An 18,156-nucleotide genomic window follows, 5' to 3' on the forward strand; every position below is an offset into this window, starting at 1 on the left:
CAATTTTCCAATCCAATCGCTCCCACCCCGAGTTTCGAGTGTCACTTGCGTCTGAAGTGTTCAGACACTTCAGAGGCCCCCCAAAAAAGAGCAATCGAAAGCCGAATTTCATCAACGGCTCGAAGTGACCCCACAGTATCCTTCCGGGCTGACCGGGCCGCACCGCACGGAGACATAAATTTGCTACCAACGTCTCGACCGGCCCGCCGAGTGGTCAGATCGCATCTCATCCGCCGGCCGTTCTATTTACGACTTTCCAATTTTCCATTCGACAATAAATTTCGGTGCGGTTTAATCCTTACACCGACGGCAGGCGGCTCCGAGCTCCGGGCGTTTGCATCGGACTCGAAAAAGGACTGCGGAAGGATGCGTAAACAGGGCCCCGCCGCGCCTGGTACATTATTTAACGGAACGATCTCGACCGGGGATGAATCGCAACGCCTCCGAAATCGAACGCTCAGCAGTAATGGAGGTGGCTGGTGAATGGTTTTTCCTTTTCTGGTGATCAATTATAAATGGCCAAACACGGCATCCATTATGCACGGTTAGTTGATTTGGATTTTAAAAGCATCGGCCGTCGCGTTTAGGGCCCATCCCCACCGGAAAGCAGCCACTTCACTTAAGGACGCTGCCGGTTTTTTTTGTCGCCAAGACGTCGCCGCGCCAAGGGACAACACACAGAGCGTCGAAGTCAAACGATTGTTTCGCTACAGTCGCGTGTGGCACAATTGGATCGGAAAATAAATAAATATTTGAGTGCACTCGCCGCCAGTGCCGGGCGGATGCCGGGGACAAACCGGTCCGGAGACGATGTTCTGATCTTGAATTGTCACGCAAATCGGGGAAGGTTGTTTGTTTGAAGAACGGCAAACGGAGGTCGTTTGAGTTGTGGGTTTACTTTCGGAGGATGGTACCGGCATCGGGATGGTTCCAGTGCTGTTCCCCGGTTCTCAGGGTGTTTGAAGGGGAAAACAACAACAAGTAAACACAATAGTCAGGTCAATAATGGATGTTGCGAGAAAGCGGGAAAAGAAGTGATGAGTTTGTGGAAAGCTTTAAAACGTCACAAAGATAGTGTCTTCATTCTGGAAATTTTGAACATTTAGTAAATTCTTTGAAATTTACTAAATGGGACACTATACTCCGAAGACATGAAGAAAGAGTCACCGGAACCGTCGAAGTCCATGGCAATCCATCCTTCGGCAACCATTGACAACCTTAAGACCTAAATTCAAATTACTATTGCCGAAATAGGACAATCGAAAATGTACTCAAATATTGGGTCGTTCGAATGGGCCGACTTCCAAGCCTTTCAAAGCCTACCAAGAAACAACCATACAAATAAATGTTTAAGCCGCGAAAAATATTGTGCCTCTTTCTTTTCATAACCAAATGAAATTACAATTTTCAAATGTACCACCCTGTTTCAGGTTAAAGCTTGTGAACTTGAGTTTCTCGATCCGGCTCACTGGAATCAATTGAAACATAACGAAACAAAGAGCTGGAAGCTTTCTTTACGTTCTTTATGCTTTATGCTTTTCGATAGAAACATTGTACAACCGACAGGTCAGCCATCCGATGGATAATAAATGCAATTTGCGAACCATAATAAGTGCCATTAATTTTTCGTACACGAATCGTCGACATCGTCAACCAAACCCACGGTGGCTGCTCGGAACGACGAAATCATTTCCGGGGATTGCGGCGACGGACGGTGTAATGGGCAGCTGCCTGCGCGTGTCCGCTTATGCAGCTGGAAGCCCGGGAGAAGAACCAAACCGACACCAGATAACCCGCCATGTTAAACGGCCTTTAATTAATTGATTCATCCAACAATATTTCCCCATTCCCGCCGCCCGGTTCCGGGTGTCGGATTCGAGAAATCGATTTTGCTCCTTTAATCTGTCGGCCGCCCGGCCCGGGTTTTTTTTTGGCTTTCCAGCTCCCGCTGTTCAATATATTAATTTTTATCGTGTCCACGGCGAGAATAAAATAAAATTTGCGCGAATCTGTCAACCGCGCGCTCCGAAGGCCTCACGCGGACAAGGCAATGGCGTGTAATTCGTCCTACATGCGTACCATTTATCACCCCTCGGGCCGGGGCCTCGTGTGAAGGGTGTGAGCCACCCGGCCGGGTGGCTGCGGGCGATGAACATTTCATTGTCACAAACGGTGACGCGCACACTGGTGCTGTTGCCTTCCGTCGCGAGGGGCCGTTTCTCCATCGTCATCGCGAGGAACAGAAAAAAAGCGAACAGGAACACATCCGCTTTTTACCATTCCGCGCACTATTTGCAGCGAAATTGCATTCCGGCTTTCGGCCGGACACCGTCGGGAAGTAAAAAAATAAAGAGGAAGAGATTTTTCCCCCTGTTTGGGTTGGCTTTCCAATCTGCAGGATCTTTGAAAAGGATCAACACACACACGCGCACACGACGCGCCAGGCCAGGAAGTGCCAGGTGCCGTTTCGGATCGCCGAGCCGGGCGCCTGTCAAACCCGAGTCCCGTCGGTCGGAGGGTTCCCAGGACACGTCGAAATAACCCGTAATTTCCCTGCGTGGTTAGGGTGACGTTTGGCGAAGGACACAATGCGAATTCCTTGCCGTCCGGAGGGGGATCGAATACGGAACCTTACGGATTATTAATATGGATGTGCTTAGGCGTAATTTATTTTAATAATGAATGACAGTTTTTTCCCCCTTTTGAACCCGGCCACCACCATCACGGCCAATTCCCAACCGTTGTCTAGTTTTTACTATGCTTTGCTTTGCTTTGCTTGGCGCGTCCTTTTGCGACGTTCGGCGCACCCCTGTCTCCGATGCGCCTGGCACTGGCGCACCGATAATAATGGCTGCTAATGGGGTGTGGTTGATATTGTGCCCATTATGGACAGGATGTCGCCGGTTTCGGGTCCGGGCTGGGCTGGGCCGCGGTTAAGAGGACAATTTTACACCCCTTCCAACCAGGAACGGGGTTGCGCCGGGGATGGTCGAGGCCTTATTAAGAGTATTTAATTCCGCATTCGCTGGGACCCGTGGGCCCTAACGATTGATGGATCGCTTCTAATGCATCGTGTGCGGTGTAAAAAAGCGGCCACTTTATTTAAAAGTGCCAGGAACAATGGCATGCGGAGTAAATAATTCACTTTTGGCCGGGCGACGAATGTCCTGTTGGGCCGTTTCGGGAAAATCAACTCGCAACATGAGGCGCACTTTCTTTCGAACGCAAAAATCGATCGATCCTTGGTTCGCCCCTTTTATCTTTACCTAGCCGTTCCATCTTCCGGTCATTGGCCCTTGATTTCCCCCAGGTCAGTCAGTGCGAGAAGTCAGCGACAGTGTAACCATTCGCTTCACGGATCAACGAAAGAACGCGGCCGTAGCGAAAGGATCCGACCGAAGGGCTTTCCCGTCTTAGAGTGTGTCACCCTCCGGTCTTCCGTGGCCATGGGCCCGTCGGCTCATTATGCGTAACAGAGAAATGCAATTTGCTCGTGGAAAGCGCCCGACACTTGAGCCTCAGCCGGCGTGAAGGGAAAACCAGGAAAAATCCCTGCCCACAAGGGTGCAAGGAATTTCTGACTGTTACACGTAACAGGCCCAACTATCCGCCCGCCTGTCGATGAGCCTGTCGATGCAAGGGGACCGCTCGGTCCACGAAGAATAAATCAAAACTCTCCAGAATGTTCGGCCACGGCGTCCTGTTTGATCGAATTAATATCGAATAAAGGCCCATAATCCACCAACTGTCAAGTGCAAAGCCTTAGGGGGCGCCCGCCAGAAACGACTCCGGGGAAAAGTGCACCCACTTTGGCCGCAGGACATTCGCGCAAAACACGTGCTCGCCCAAACAGACAGCACGTGTGCCCGTGGGCATCAAGTGTGTGCGATCCGATCCGATTGGCCCGCTACAGATGGGAAGAATCCTGTTTTGTGTCCCTCGTGGCGCAGAAATTCGGATCGCCAAATTATCGATGACCCCGGCAAATGAGGGAGAACATTGGGCGATGACCATCGGGCTTCCCGAGGCCGGCGTTAAAATATTCCTGGCCACCACCACGCCTACCACCATCACACACAGCAGAGAATGCAATCGAAGTGTCCCGGGCGATGCGACGACGTTCCCGTGGGAGCCACTTTTTCAGGAATCGGAAGCGGCGAGGGTTCTCTACGAGCCATAATTTCACACTTCAATTCGACACGCCGCCGGTGCCGCCTCTGAAAACCACAAAACTTTGGCCCGAGTCCCGCATTTCGGGTTTTCCGGGGACAAACGACGTGCCGGCCCACCGAATGCCGTTGGGAAATCTAAAGGCCCGAATCCGGTGGCGTGAAAATTCAATCACGGCAAGCGAAACACTCTTTCGCCAGGATGCTGGTTCCTGGATCGGGTGACGACCTTTTCGCAGCGGCCGCTTTGCACCTTGAAAGGTAGAAAATCAATCGACGTTTCAAAGGAAAAGTGCGTCGCGGGCTCAGGAATTCAATCAAAACCCATTGCCGACGCAATCTGGGCGGAGTCCACTGGGAACCGGTTTTCGGGGGGACAAATTTTGAGCATATTTTTCCACTCACATCAAACGGCTCGAGGACGTTAAGTTGAAGTTTTTGGGATTTAATTCAATTGCGAAGGTACCTTTTCGGAGTCCACACGAGAGTATGTAGGAACATTTGGAAGGTCTTTTTGAACTATTGAGTTATCATTCATCAAAGAAATGGTTTTATTTGATCAATTAGTTTAAATATTATCGATAGAAAGACCTTAGTTAACGTCAATCCAGCGATGCTCAGTAACGATCCTCATACAGTACCATCCGGTCGACGATCCACTGGTAGAACGCCTCGACCTTCGTGTAGACGGCCGGGACTGGACTACCGCACTTTTGCGGTCCAAAACTGACAACCCCGGCCGCGTAGTGCAGCGACTTGAGCGTTTTCATGAGCGGCCCACCGGAGTCCCCATTGCAAGTGTCCTTACCCGCCACTCCCAGCGCACAGAACTGGGTGCCGGTCAGAGGGATGCGCACCTTCTTCCGGTACGTCTCGTTACACTGCCCCAGATCGTAGTAGTCCAGTGCCACGAACAGTTTGTAAGAGCTTCCGGGACCTGCCGAAAAAAAAGGATGTTCTTTCTTTAAGTGAAACAGTCCATGCGTATTGTTCGGAATCCTTACTCGATTCCGTGCGGCCCCACCCGGCGGCCCACAGACTGCCGGAGTACAGTTTCTCCCGGTCCCTGGTGGACGGTTCCGGAAGGCAGATCGGTTTCACGAACTCATTGTACTGCACGACACCGTCCAGTTGTATGAGCGCGATGTCGTTCGCTCGATCCGCGTAGTTCCCGGAGTATCCTTCGTGCACGAGCAGCTTCTCGTAGCCAAAGTCCTGCACCGGCGGAGCACAGAACTCCTCCCCAGCATCTTCCTCGCAGTCCAGCTCCGTCTCAGTGTTCCACTCACCGAGCCGCACCTTGATGCTGCGAAAAGGGAGGGAGTGTCAACTAAAGGATAAAGGATCCCGCGATCGACGGTGCAACCCACAACTCGAGCCCGGCCTGAAGCCGCACGAAACAGTGGGCCGCCGAGAGGACAAACTTCCGGTTGAGGAGCGTCCCGCCACAGGCGAATCGCTTCTTCCCCTTCCGGTGATCCTCGTACTGCATCAGCGCCATCCACGGGTACTGATCGAGGGCCGCCCGTTCGCCGCGCACGATACGATCCGCCATCTGGATACCGCACAGTTCGTCGTTCACACTGCCCAGCCGACAGGTGAGCTTCTGCCGACGATCGCAGATGAACCGCTCGAGGTATCGGTCCTGGTCTTCGCTGCGTGGCAGCGTCCGTAACAGCTGCGAGTACTCGGGGTTCTCCGGAATCGGCACGCACCGGCCGACGTTACCGTTGATGCGACAAACATCACCCGGCGATAGCGACGGCGTTCCTGGCGAGGAGCAGGGTACCATTAGGGTACTTTGGGGCATCCTTTGGGGCAATGGAACTTTACCTGCCGTAGACGCCACCAAGCCCAGCAACGCAACTAGAACCGTCACGAGCACCATTCTGTTTCACGCACGAAATACCAACTGAGGCGCATTGGACCCGGGCTCATCAGCGTAGACGGTGATAACTGCGAATGTTTTCGGAGCGATAATGTGATGGTCTGGGTAGCCCGCGATCGTGACCTCAATTGGGGTGGCCGAAAGCGAGATTCGATGGCGGCGACGATCGCGAGCCACAAAAAGTGCATTTTTTGCGAATGGAAAACATTACATGTCCACGTCAAGAAGATAACGGGGCCGCCCAATTTGACCGACATATTTTTTAAAGGCGATCGCTCTTTGCTCTTTTACTCATTTATTGCGTACTTTTTTTTCTAACAAAAATTTGTTGGAAACAATTTTAGATAATAATACGTAAAGGCTCAGTGGTCGTCGTGTTCCTCCTTATGATCTGGTTGTCAGCCAGAAAGGAATAGATGCCTGTAATGATCGTCATCGATCGTAAAGTATCGATCGTACCGAGCTGAAGATCGACCACAAAACAGCTTAAAGCCATTAGCGCAAAGCTGGATCGAATTTCTATCTTTAAAGCTTTCGCAAGCTTTGGGAGTGAAGTAGACACATTTCTTAAACGGATGGTTACTGCAACTCAAACTATGGGCAAACCAGGACTAATGGCCAGGAAGCTTCTATTGGGTTTATGGTGGGACTTCAAGGAAGTCTTTTATTATGAGTCGCTTCCGTGGGGCTGAACACTCAATTCAGATCTCTACTGTCAACAACTGGATCGTTCGAAACTGGATCGTTGGTAAGTTTCAATGAATCCATTATCCAGTCTGCCCCCGAGCGATTATCACCGTTTTCTCGAATGAAAGAAGCAATATGAACTCTTAAAATGGCAACAAATTATGCAACAATGATTACACAACATCTCGCATAAAGTTTCAAGTTTTGCCCCATCTAATATCGGTATGGAATAGAAAGGATCATGTCAGAGTTTTTAAATGGTGTTTTAATCACAATGAAGGAGCATACAATAAACCTTCAATCTCGCCCAGATCATGTCCTCTGAATCACAATAACGTTGCAGGAATGCCGCAGACAATAAATGTCCCGAAAAGTAGCATCAGCAAATAGCGAGTCGCGTTCCCGATGTCCGTCCGTCTATCGATTGTCAAGTTCCTGTTTCCAGTCCAATTCCGAATCAAAAAACAATTTAGTGGCGTTGTCCAAATCCTTCAATATGACTGAAATTTCCGGCCCATTAGACAGCACATTTTTTCGCAAAATTCTTCTTACGACATTGAATTGGCAAGTGCGCCCAGACTCCGTTTAAAGTGTTCCAGTGTTCTTCCAGTGCGGTGCCGCCAGTTCGGAGGGTTTTCCAAAGTTGTTGAACTCTGCCGATTCTGCTCTTCAATTATTTTTCACCACTGCACTGCCTTGTATTCATTAGTAAAATACGAGAGCAGAAGATGGCAGCCCCAGTGCCATTCATAAACGGAAGCGCGCAAATGCAATTGAAATCCGACTGAATGCACGCACGCACGCACGCTGCTGAATGAAACTCTCCCCGACCGGAGTGGGGTGTTTTTTGTCCCGGGAAAAACCCCGTTGGTGCCAAATGCATCGGACGAACGCGATGACTGCGCGAATGGGATTAAACGATCGACCGGGGCGATGCTCGGATGCCGGCCCTCGACCGAGTGCGGTTCGCTGGGAATCAATTTTCAAAGCCAAACTGGGGAGCAGATGGGGCGCACGGTGAGATAAAATGACATCCCACAGTCCCAAACATGGACCAACCGGCAACATCGACGACGACGGCGACGCCCTGCGCTCCGTGAACGGGAGCGGGAACGGAACGGCCCGGGAACATTATTCAATTGATCTGGATAATAAATGTAAATCCATTTACGTAAAACATCGTATGTTGGATTGGTTTCGTGGCCGGAGTCCCCTCCCGTGTGGTGGCATTCAAAACCCCAGCCAGCCGGCCGGTCGGCCGGTGACACATCACGGCGTACGCGTAAAGGAGCGCAAACGGCAAAAATTAGTGAAAATCCCGACGGCAGTCCCGCAGTCAAGGTCGTGGATCGCGAATTTCCCGACGCAGAGCGGTGGCTGAAAAAAAATGGCTCAGCTCCCAATGGGGCCAGGGCCAGCGCCAGTCGCCAGTGACAGGTGAATTGCAATTAATTTATTCCAAAATAGACAAACAGAGCGCCCCGCTGGGGCGCGCGCTTTGGTGCAGGAAGCCAGTTAGTTACGTGCTCCGGCTCCAGCGTCAAGCGCCGGGACCTCAGTTACCGGGAACCAAGGACAGAAAAAAAATATCCAGGGAACCATGCGACGCATCTTCGACACGCATACCAATGGCTGCCGACGCATTGCTGGAAATGGTGGAAAATGTAGCGGAACATTGCACTCACCGGACATCCTTAAAGAAATGCTGGATATTAGAAGTAATTCAAATAAAACATAATTTTATAATGAAATAGAGTTAATGAAGTGTAATAGAAAACACGTTTCAATCATTGAAACATTCACTTCGAATGAAACTATTTTCCCTCAACGAAAACATCCTTAAAAAGATCGTTCAAAGGGCTATCTTAGCCTATGCTAGAGCACCTGTCCTGTGGCTGATTTTAGCGGACTTTCCCCTACACGGCTACACGGCTTGAAGATGGCGGGCCGGCCCCGGTCGGCAAAGGACGCACCGGAGTGCAAAACGCACTCCGGCTCCGTCACGAGCGGCGCTTTCTTCCGTTTTCGAGCCGCACGGAAATTGATAGGTATTTAAATGGATTTCTTATTACGGTGGCCGGCTGAAGCTGTCACCGAGTGCGTCTTGCGTCGGAACGGAACGGAAAATTAGCTACCGGCGCAGGCTGGCTGGCTGGCTGGCTAGTCCGTGCTGCTGTCAAGCTCCGCTCTTTTTTCTTCTTTGTAATGTTTCCTGCCGGAAAGTGACAGCCCAATGAGCATCGAACATCGAATTCGACTCTGGCCGCGCGCTGCGCCGGCAAAACGTGCATAATTATGCAACCGGCAGACGGACCGGCCCTGGCCGCCCATTTAATTGATCGAAGAACTTTACGTTCAATTCTAGTGGTTGGCCGTCGGAAGGTCGGAACGGCTCGGCATTATGCACCGAGGCGAGGCGACATTTGGCGGAACCTGAGTCGTCCTGCCGCACGACCTTTCACGGCCGATGGTGGCCAATGGGGGACGGGATTGGCTATGGTAATGAGAAAATGATTCGAATGAATTGATTGGCTTTCCGGGCGCATCGGCCGAAGGAGCAACTTTTGGTGTATGAATTGCAAATTTTGCAGCGGTGGCCGATTTGCAGATTCTGCAATTAATTGGGTCAACGAATTACATTTGCCGAGGTAGCCGCAACATGCTAATGCCGCTCCGGCAGCCGATCGTGCAGCATGCAGGGACACGGGACAGCCGCATTCTAATTTAACCGCTACTCGAATGAAGTCATCGACCGTTCCGGGAACTCGCCCAGTCAGGAATCGCCGGCTCAAGGAGGTGCTTTTCGATCGGACAGCATAAAACTGAAAAATCGATTTCCAAGCCCCGTTTTCTCGCCGAGATTTTGTGTGTCCCGAAGGCCAGATGGGCCGGAATGAGTGAGAGGAAAAGTGATTTTTTCTCGCCCCGGTCCGTGTTTTATTATTATCGCACAGCCGGCGGCCGAGGCCCTGAGAACCGGCTGCTCTTTGCGCCGCGGCTCGGCTTGAGATTGCATAAATGGCTCGCTCTCCAGGGAGGACTTATTAATGGACAATATTATGGCCACCATCCAAGGTGTTGAACCACTTAGGGAGGGAAATTCCTCTATCGGCCGGTGTCTGAGACCGACCGGACAGCATCACGAAACGGGCATCATCGGCGAGCTTCAAGTGGAATTCGAGCGCGTCATCCGGCGTCGGAGTTGAAGGATAATCCACACCCAGGCCGGCCAGAGGGGTGTCTGAAGCGAAAATCAATCACCATTTGAAACGCTTTTTAATTAAACAATTTATCAGATTTATGTAACGGGCACGCTCTCGCTCTCTCGACCATACCGAGAGCCTGGGATGCATATTAAGTTGGGCAAAGAGGTAGCATTAACGAAAACCGATTCGCCGCGTCGAACGGCCGCAGCCATCCAATAAAAAGCCGCGCTCGCGCGCGATCGATGAGAAGGAGACGCCAAAATAAAAGGGAAAAAGAAACCTCCCAAGACACACTTGAACTATGGCCGCGCCGCGTCGGTCGGTTGGTGTGGCGGCTCTTTAATGCCACGATCCTCCTGGCGGCCGGGCGGTCTGGCTCTTTGGGTGCCGCCGCCAATAATGTACCGAACCGAACCGAAAGTCGTGATGTGCCCGCGAAATCATGACGCAACCGCGTGGTGCGGAGCGGTGCGGAGCGGTGCGGAGCGGTGCGGTGCAGGGCCCCAACAGGACGCGGGGACAGTAAATTGATCTGTCCAAATGATTTTCGAGTGCCCGAAGGAGGATTAATGTTGTTGCGGCGGCGGCAACAGCGGCGGCTGGGAGTCGTGGTTGCTATTTGATGGCCCATTTTGCGTCGCTATCGGCCGGCCTGCGGTCGGATTTGGTGAAGAGTGTGACTAATTGAAATGTTATCCAAGACGCAAGACAGACGCCGCAGCGCTTAGAAGGCGCTCCGCGGTACCGATTTCGTAATAGACCGCCGCGGAGTGCTGCGGAGTCCTGACTCGGTGCCGATCGCCGCTCGCCGTTTAATGTTTAATTGCATTTTAAAAGCGGCACACACATTGTCGAATCGAAAGCGGATTATTTACCTTGTTCTAACTAATTGATACGGTAAAAAAACCCTCTCGGGAAAAGCTCGATTTTTCCAGCTTGCTGTAATGCTCATAATTCGCATTACTTCCAGCGTCGGCACTCATTTTCAATTTTCCACACAAACGACCCGGCCGGCCAAACAATAGGCGCCAACAATGTACGGTGCGAAATTGGAGGTACGAACGGTGCGAACCAACCGCATAGCCGACCGATCGAATTATCGGAATGGAAATGCTAATTCAGCGTTCAGCGTTTGATGTTTACATTGGTGGTCGACATGGCTCAGGATCACGGCCGGAGTAGGGAGTTTGGCCGATGACTGTTTATGAAGTGTTTATGATGCTCATTCGGAAGCGAGCTTTGGAACATCGATTGAATTAAATAGGGTGGAAATAACAACTCTTTGAAGCAGAGTTTTCCAGTCGTTTTTTTTCTTTGTCCAGTTGAATGTTTGAATTTAATGAGACTTTTTTATTTTATTATGATTCTTTTATCCTATTTCTAGCAATATTTGGTTTCTTTCGGGTTACTTATTACAATTAACTGTCCCTTTTTTACATTTAATTGTCACTTTATGGAAGAAACTGTACAGGTTCGACGATACAGAAAAAATCTTAAACAATGGTAAAACTATTTTAAAAATTTAGCACTTCTTCCGTACAGAATGATTTAGTTTTTTGTTTGTCCCCACCAAAAAAAGGCCAACGGTGTCATATCGCACGATCTTGGTGGCCAATTGCTATCACAAAAACTAGGAATTAACGATAGTGGTCTTCCGTTCGTCGTTTTCGAAAAAATAGGGTCTTGTGACGCCGAACGTCCTCAGTTGTTGAGCGATTCATTTTCTAAAATAGTTAGACACTTGGGTTGACAGATATATTTAAAAGCTCTAAAGTGCCATCCCTGTGATTTCGAAACTACGGAATGGATAACCCTGGAAATGGCACAATAAAAAATGTTAGAAGATCCTTTACCAACTTTGGAGAATCATTTTGAACCATTTTCTAACTCTAATCAACAGTTTTCTTTGAGGATGTTCTCTGATTTGCTTTCTTTTGAACGTTTATCATTTTCATCATTATTTTTCTAAATTTTTCGCCATTTGAATGGGTCTTGCCTATTGCATTTCAAGCTAATTATATTCTTAGTATAATCGAGCCATTAGCTTTACAATTGCTTTTAATTTTTTGTAAATATTTAACCATAAAATGGTTACGTTGGGACCATGGTTCTCGGCCATCAACTGAACTCTTTCACTAACGAGCGATCGAAATATCACATTTTCTCCTTTTAAATGTTACTAGTAGTACTTTAAAACTACGAAATGGATAACCCTTGACTTTCGATACCGCATTTACGCTCGGCATAAGCACCCGACCAAAGCAACCATAGAGCCCGTTTATTTACAGTTGGGACTTAAAGGTAGAACAGAGCCACCCTCGGAAAGGGCTAAAACACAATACGCCGGCCACCGACTAATTGCTGCCCCGTGGTAAAGGGGCCCCTTTGCACTAAAACTTGAATGCGGCCCGCTTTTACAATGTCGTCAATTGGCAAAATCAATGATCGGACGGTGCTTCGGGACGGTGCTTTAATTACACTCCAACCAACCAATCCGTCATCCGGCGTTGGCCATAGCATCCGGGAGGCCAATCCTCGTACTCCAACTCGAGAAGTCGAGCGATTTGATGACCGGCCGACGACCGACCGCCGGACAGGGAAAACTCGTGAAGCAATTTGTCACATTTTCACTGCCTGTCAATGGCCGATTCTGGGGAGGGTGTGACATATCCCTGCTCCGGCTGCCTCGGAAACGGAACCATTGAGTGACACTGTCACTGGCTTCCCAGCGTGAGTTTGTTTAATTCCCACCGAACCGACCGACCGACACTCTACCGGGAGGGAAATGGACCGCCAATTTCCGACCCCCGGGCCAATGTTTTGGGTTAGAATCCCTGTGCTGATGAAGCATTTTTCTTGTCGCCGGCGTGCGTTATCGCTTCGTTTTTTTTGTAATGGCGGGTCTCGGAGCCATCACGTGTCACGGCCAGCGCGAAAGGTCACGTTTCATTTCCGACTCGCATTCGCATACTTCGGGGAACGGTAATTCGCATCCGGTTCTCCGGTTTTTTTTTGCCACCATTCTTCCGACCATTACACAATGGCCGCCGGCAGAATCCGGTAGGGAAAGTTGCAACAGCCCACGCCCGGGAGTAAATTTGGTCCGTGCGGAGTGCAGCTCAACGAGGACTCACCTCCAGGACCAGTCGTCGGCCAATCGACCACGATTTGCTACGGTTTTCGAGCGCGTTGCGCTCCATTTGCGCGGGCCGGTCGAGTCACGCGTTGCGATTCTGCATGCGTGCGTCCTGGGAAAGGACACGATAATTGCGCCACCGGTCACCGGAACAACTTCGCCGGAAGTGACAGCAATCGGATCGGGGAAGGTGTCGCACTTTTGGTCGCCAGCTGTCGCAGGCCATCGCAGGCGGCTGGGAAATATCGGAAATAGTTTTGTGCTGAGAACCAACCGGGCCATGGCACTCGGTTCAGCTTTCCCATGTTGCGGCAAATACTTCGTCTAGTGGACCTACTCTTGGGTCCCATGCTACAAAAGTTGCATATTTTACGGTCCGATTTCCACGTTCGGTTCGGCCAATTCGGGACGCGCTGAATGATTTATCGATCGGCAACAGTCGGCAGTTATGGGCCGGGGAGCTGCCAATCGATGCTGACCCAATTTATGCCCGACCGAAGCCGACCTTCGGCTGTGCTGATCGTGGGCGATTGGTTCGAATTTTAAACCCCAAGATCCAGCAGAACAATTAGTGCCCGAGATGAGAAAAGAAACGAACGCAAGACGCAGATAGTAACATTTTCATATTGACCCACCAACGCTTAATGGGACTCAGCTGCTGAAAGAGGGTCCGGGGTCCGGGGGCCCATTTCGAGAAGCGGTTCATTCTCAGCTCTGCCCCGAACCCCGAAAGACGGGGGTCCAAATCGAATCGGGATTGGACTCGCAGCACTTCGCGAAACCCCCGTTAATAGAGTTATTTAGTTCTTCGATTGGCTCGGTTCTATTCAGATGTGGAAAGGGTCTGCTTTCCGACCCCAGATCCCGATCCGTTTGCTTCCAAGTGGGGCCTTCCGGGCGGGGGGGGGGGGGGGGGCTGAAGGTCTGGTACGCCGGGTGAACGACGAAATAATGGCGTGAAGTGATAGAAGCGTAAAAAGCCGAGCGCGAGAGAATGGACGCAAAAAGCACGCTTATGCTGCGATGCTGCGATGCTGCGATGCTGATGAGGGCGATGATGCGAACAAATCGGACATCAAAAGAACAATTTTCTTCGGTCACTTGAATTGGGATGTACCACACGGACCCACGGGGTTAATGCGCGGGGTCCGTAGAACAGGTCTCGCGCCGGATCTGGCGCGGGACACGTGGTTCGCTTCGCGGGCGCGAGCGAATGGGCCATTTCCAATCCTTTCTTCACGGGGTCCGGTCCGGGGTGCGATTTCCTGCCCCCGGCCAACAGAGCGAGAGAGAGCGTTAACGCGACAAAACGCCACAGTCGAGCCCAATTTCTTTGAGGTTAATTCCGTTCCGTTGTTGTTCGATGGGATGGGGAGAGCCCCAAAGTGGCCAAAGAATTTCACACCACCGTCACACCCGGGGGCGGGATGTGACGCGGTGGAAGCGAGGTGGTGGTCACGATTTTTCCAGCGCGATGCATTCGGGGGGACTGTAGGTTGCCTTGAGGTTGAGGAATGTGTCCCTCGCCGTTCGCAAAGACGTCGTTCGCGTCTTTGTAACGGCGGAGAGCGGCATTTGAAGAGGTGAAGTGAGCCCCTTAAGTATGGCTAATCAATCACCAGTTTGGTTGCAATTGAAACTTGGGTTTTATTTTGTTACTGATCGTTCAAATGTTTCTGACATCGGAATGTGGGACCCATGGTACCGGGCGGGGTTGATAGGAGTTTTACAATAATCATTATTATTTTATGAGCTTTTTTGCTAGAGAGAAAGCCAAGTTTAGTTCAATAGCATCTCAATTTACAAGGTACAGGTAGATAAATAAGAAAAAGCAATCAAATGAATGAAGGAGTTGCAGAAGAATTTAAAAAGGCCGTTAGGAAATAAAATAATGTTAAAAAATATTGAAATAAGACAATCATTCAGAAATAATTTTCATTCAGACAATCATTCAGACAATTCAGAAACAGGTTGTTTCTTGAAATATGAAAATAGACTTCACTAAAATCTCAACTAAAGTAAAACATATCAAAATGCTACATTTTATAAGTACCCAAAAACAGCATCGCCCTGCTGATCGCCCTGCTAATAGAGATCTCAGCCGGTGATCGGCGATCAGTTCGCAATCGCCCAGCATTCACCACTAAATTCCTGCCACACAGTTGGAATGTTAAAAGCCCCCTTTGTCCACGTTGCCCGTTGTTGGAACTGGCCGTTCCAGGACACCTGAGCGCGCTGAGCAGGAAGTCAGGGAAGCCATTATGCTCGCCGCGCGCACTTTGGCGCGAAATGATTAGGCAAATTGATTTCCATTCTCCCTGCGATCGCGCGTCGATCGCTTCGACGACGCACCGTGCGTCGCAGGATCGTGTTCGCGTGTTGAGTCATCGCGGAAATCGAATCGTCCGAACCGTTCCGTTTTTTTTGTTTTTTCGCAACCCTGTCGGAAAGACTGTCACTCGTGAGAAGCGAAGCTGAGCAGCCCCGTTCGCTGCGATGGACCCACCGGAAGGGCCATCTGGCGATGGCGGCAGTAATCAAATTTCCATCACACACACACCCAGAACAGAACAGAAGCGAGCGGAGAGCATAATTTTATTCACCCGAAACGACACATGTTTCCCGCCAGAGAGCGCCAGACCCTGGCCTGGCTGATGGGGTTTTATGCTCATGTGGAGTGATTTGCATTAAGATTAAACGCGCAATAGACAACGTGGGGCGCGTTAGAGCGAGAGACAGAGCACGGAGAACATCTGACTTTAAAATGGAGAGGAGAACATTGCGCGCCAGAACCGCACGAAAGGTTCCACGCGGATGCTGCGCACACAAGAGGCAGTCAATTTATTCCGAAATCAATTAAGCCGTTTTTCTCCACCGCTCGAGACGATCCGATTCCGAGTGGCCGGGGATTTTGCAGCCCTCCACAGACCCGGGCCACAGCATATGGTCGCGCGCCGGTTCGATGCTCGCGATGCGCTCGCGACATGCTTCTCGGATTGAGTTATTTTTACACAATTAATGTGAGGAATTTTAAAAGCCTTTTTGCGCGCTCCATCGAACACACTCGAGTGGGGTGATCTGGTTTTAGAGCATTAATGGGCCCTGCCCTGCGGCGGCTCCATGGGAGTGTTTTTGTTTTATTTTTGACACCAAGCCACCGGGCGAAAGCCGAAAGAAGCGACCGAAATCGCCCAATTGCCAAGATTAATGTCACCGAAGGGCGCGCGCGCACCAAGACACGAAGGTGGCGAAGATGGATGATAATGGTTTAAGTTTGGCCCGGCTTCTTGGTGCTCGAGTCGCGACGGAAGACTTTTAAAATCTAATCAGCAATTTGGTGGCATGATTGAGGGTTCACGGAAAGAAATTATGCTCCGGAGAAAGACTCCCTCACGCAGGCTCATGAATATGATAATTACCTCAAGAAGAACGTGACGCCACGAGAGCATCGCATGCAAATCGCCCAGCATCCGCGTAGCGCGTTATTGAACAAAACCCTCCGGGAAAAGAAACAAATCATTCCGGCCTCCCGGGTTAATTTGTGTTGCAAATATCGCACACAGTAACAACCAGGCGGTACATGTGCTGCCCGGTAAGGAGCGTAAACGGCAGCGCCAGTAATTTTATGGTACATTAGAGATTGCTTTTTACGGCCCCGGCCACAGATTGCCCACAAAGTGATTTTCCTGCGGCTCCGTTTTTGGGTGGAAAATTTCTTACCCCCCACAACAAAGTCGCTGAGTGTCGCTGTGTTCGGGAGCATCTTGAAGCGATCGATACTCTTCGATCTTTCTTCCGCAGCGGCACCGAGCCATAAACCCCGGACCGGGCCGGGTACCGCCGGTTTTATGATTCTCCGGCAGGCAATAAAAAACACACATACGCGCGACACCCACAATGTAGGGACGGTCGGTTGTGGCATAATTTACGTGAAACAATTTCAAACACCTCCATGGCCCTCGCCGCACTCGACTGTCCGACTATCGAGCTCGGCCAGGCAGAGTTTGTGTTACAGTGAAGCAACCAGTAATGGCGCCCGCGGCGAACCGCGTCGTGATTGACGGGCCCAAGGATGCGCCTTGGGTCCTCGAGCTCGAGCTTGAGCTCGAGATTTCGAGAACCCGAAACTCGCGCTGTTTTGATAAGGCAGGCGATTTGCAGGCGAGGAATTTGAAAGGCCAACTGCAACAATTGCAACGATCGACGAACGCAAAGAAAACAGCATTGAGTAGTGGACCTCTCGGACCTCGGACATTGTTGACCCAAATCGCAGAGCCGACCCACCCGGGGAACCGGGGTTCACGTTTCACGAACTTTTTGCGCACTCCAAATCCGCTCCTAACCCGTCCGTGAGCCAATCCGAATCCGGTCCGGTATCCTGTAACCGAACACCGGCCGGTGGCGGCCGGCGTAGTGAGGCGTAAAAATGGTTGCAATGATGAGCGAAAAGGCACCTTCGCGAGGTTCATATCGGTGCCCGATTGAGTGTGAATAATGTGGTGCCCGGTTCCCGGTGGCTCCTTGACGTCGGTTCGCGTGGTTCCCACCACCGGGCAGGAAATTCCGGCGAACGTCGCCGGGGCTCCGAAAAGGATCCGATTTCACTTCAACCGACGAGCGTCGAGAAGGTGTCCAGAGCCGGGTTCATGTTCGGTGCTGACTTCTGGCAGGTACATCGATTTTTATGTACTCTCGAACCGGGCCTGCTGGCAAAAAAGGACTGCCGAATGGTGGCCAATTTGGTTACACAGACACAGGCCCGTCGATGGACCACGCCGTATTAGGCGCAGGATGGTTCGTGGCAAAAACTTCCCGGGCCAGAAATCTAAGAGCAACCGGCACATCAATCTCACCATCCTCGAGGATGTGTTGACAACCCCCCCTCCCCCGGGTGAGTGGTTAATAAAACGTAACCCTCCGGCCGAAACCGGTAATCAGTGGCGATTCTCTGACCTCGGACGCATCTCTTTCGTGAAGTCGGGAAAAACTTGGGAGAAAAAATCAAAGTTCCAAGTCCACCGTTCGTTCGTTCGGGATGCAGTTGCACCGGTCACGACGGACGCGAACCGG

General features: G+C 50.8%; 1 protein-coding gene across 1 annotated transcript; it reads right to left on the reverse strand.

The window, feature by feature from the left end:
- Positions 1 to 4,786: 4,786 nt before the first annotated feature.
- Positions 4,787 to 6,057, reverse strand: LOC128277422 (CLIP domain-containing serine protease B4-like). Its single transcript, XM_053015875.1, has 4 exons — positions 6,003 to 6,057; positions 5,540 to 5,939; positions 5,174 to 5,475; positions 4,787 to 5,106 (listed from the first exon to the last, which is right to left on the reverse strand). The coding sequence occupies exons 1-4, from the start codon at positions 6,055 to 6,057 to the stop codon at positions 4,787 to 4,789; spliced, it is 1,077 nt and encodes a 358-aa protein (XP_052871835.1).
- Between the last annotated feature and the right edge of the window lie 12,099 nt (positions 6,058 to 18,156).

The sequence above is a fragment of the Anopheles cruzii genome, chromosome 2 (genome assembly GCF_943734635.1).
Source record: "Anopheles cruzii chromosome 2, idAnoCruzAS_RS32_06, whole genome shotgun sequence".
NCBI classification, from domain to species: domain Eukaryota; kingdom Metazoa; phylum Arthropoda; class Insecta; order Diptera; family Culicidae; genus Anopheles; species Anopheles cruzii.

Excerpts from the sequence above, each read along its gene's own strand:
- LOC128277422 (XM_053015875.1), bottom strand. The coding sequence starts at position 6,057 with ATGGTGCTCGTGACGGTTCTAGTTGCGTTGCTGGGCTTGGTGGCGTCT. Across the intron at positions 5,476-5,539 it reads CTTCAGGCCGGGCTCGAGTT|CATCAAGGTGCGGCTCGGTG; the intron begins GTGGGTTGCACC and ends CCCTTTTCGCAG. Across the intron at positions 5,107-5,173 it reads GTGGGGCCGCACGGAATCGA|GTCCCGGAAGCTCTTACAAA; the intron begins GTAAGGATTCCG and ends TTTTTTCGGCAG.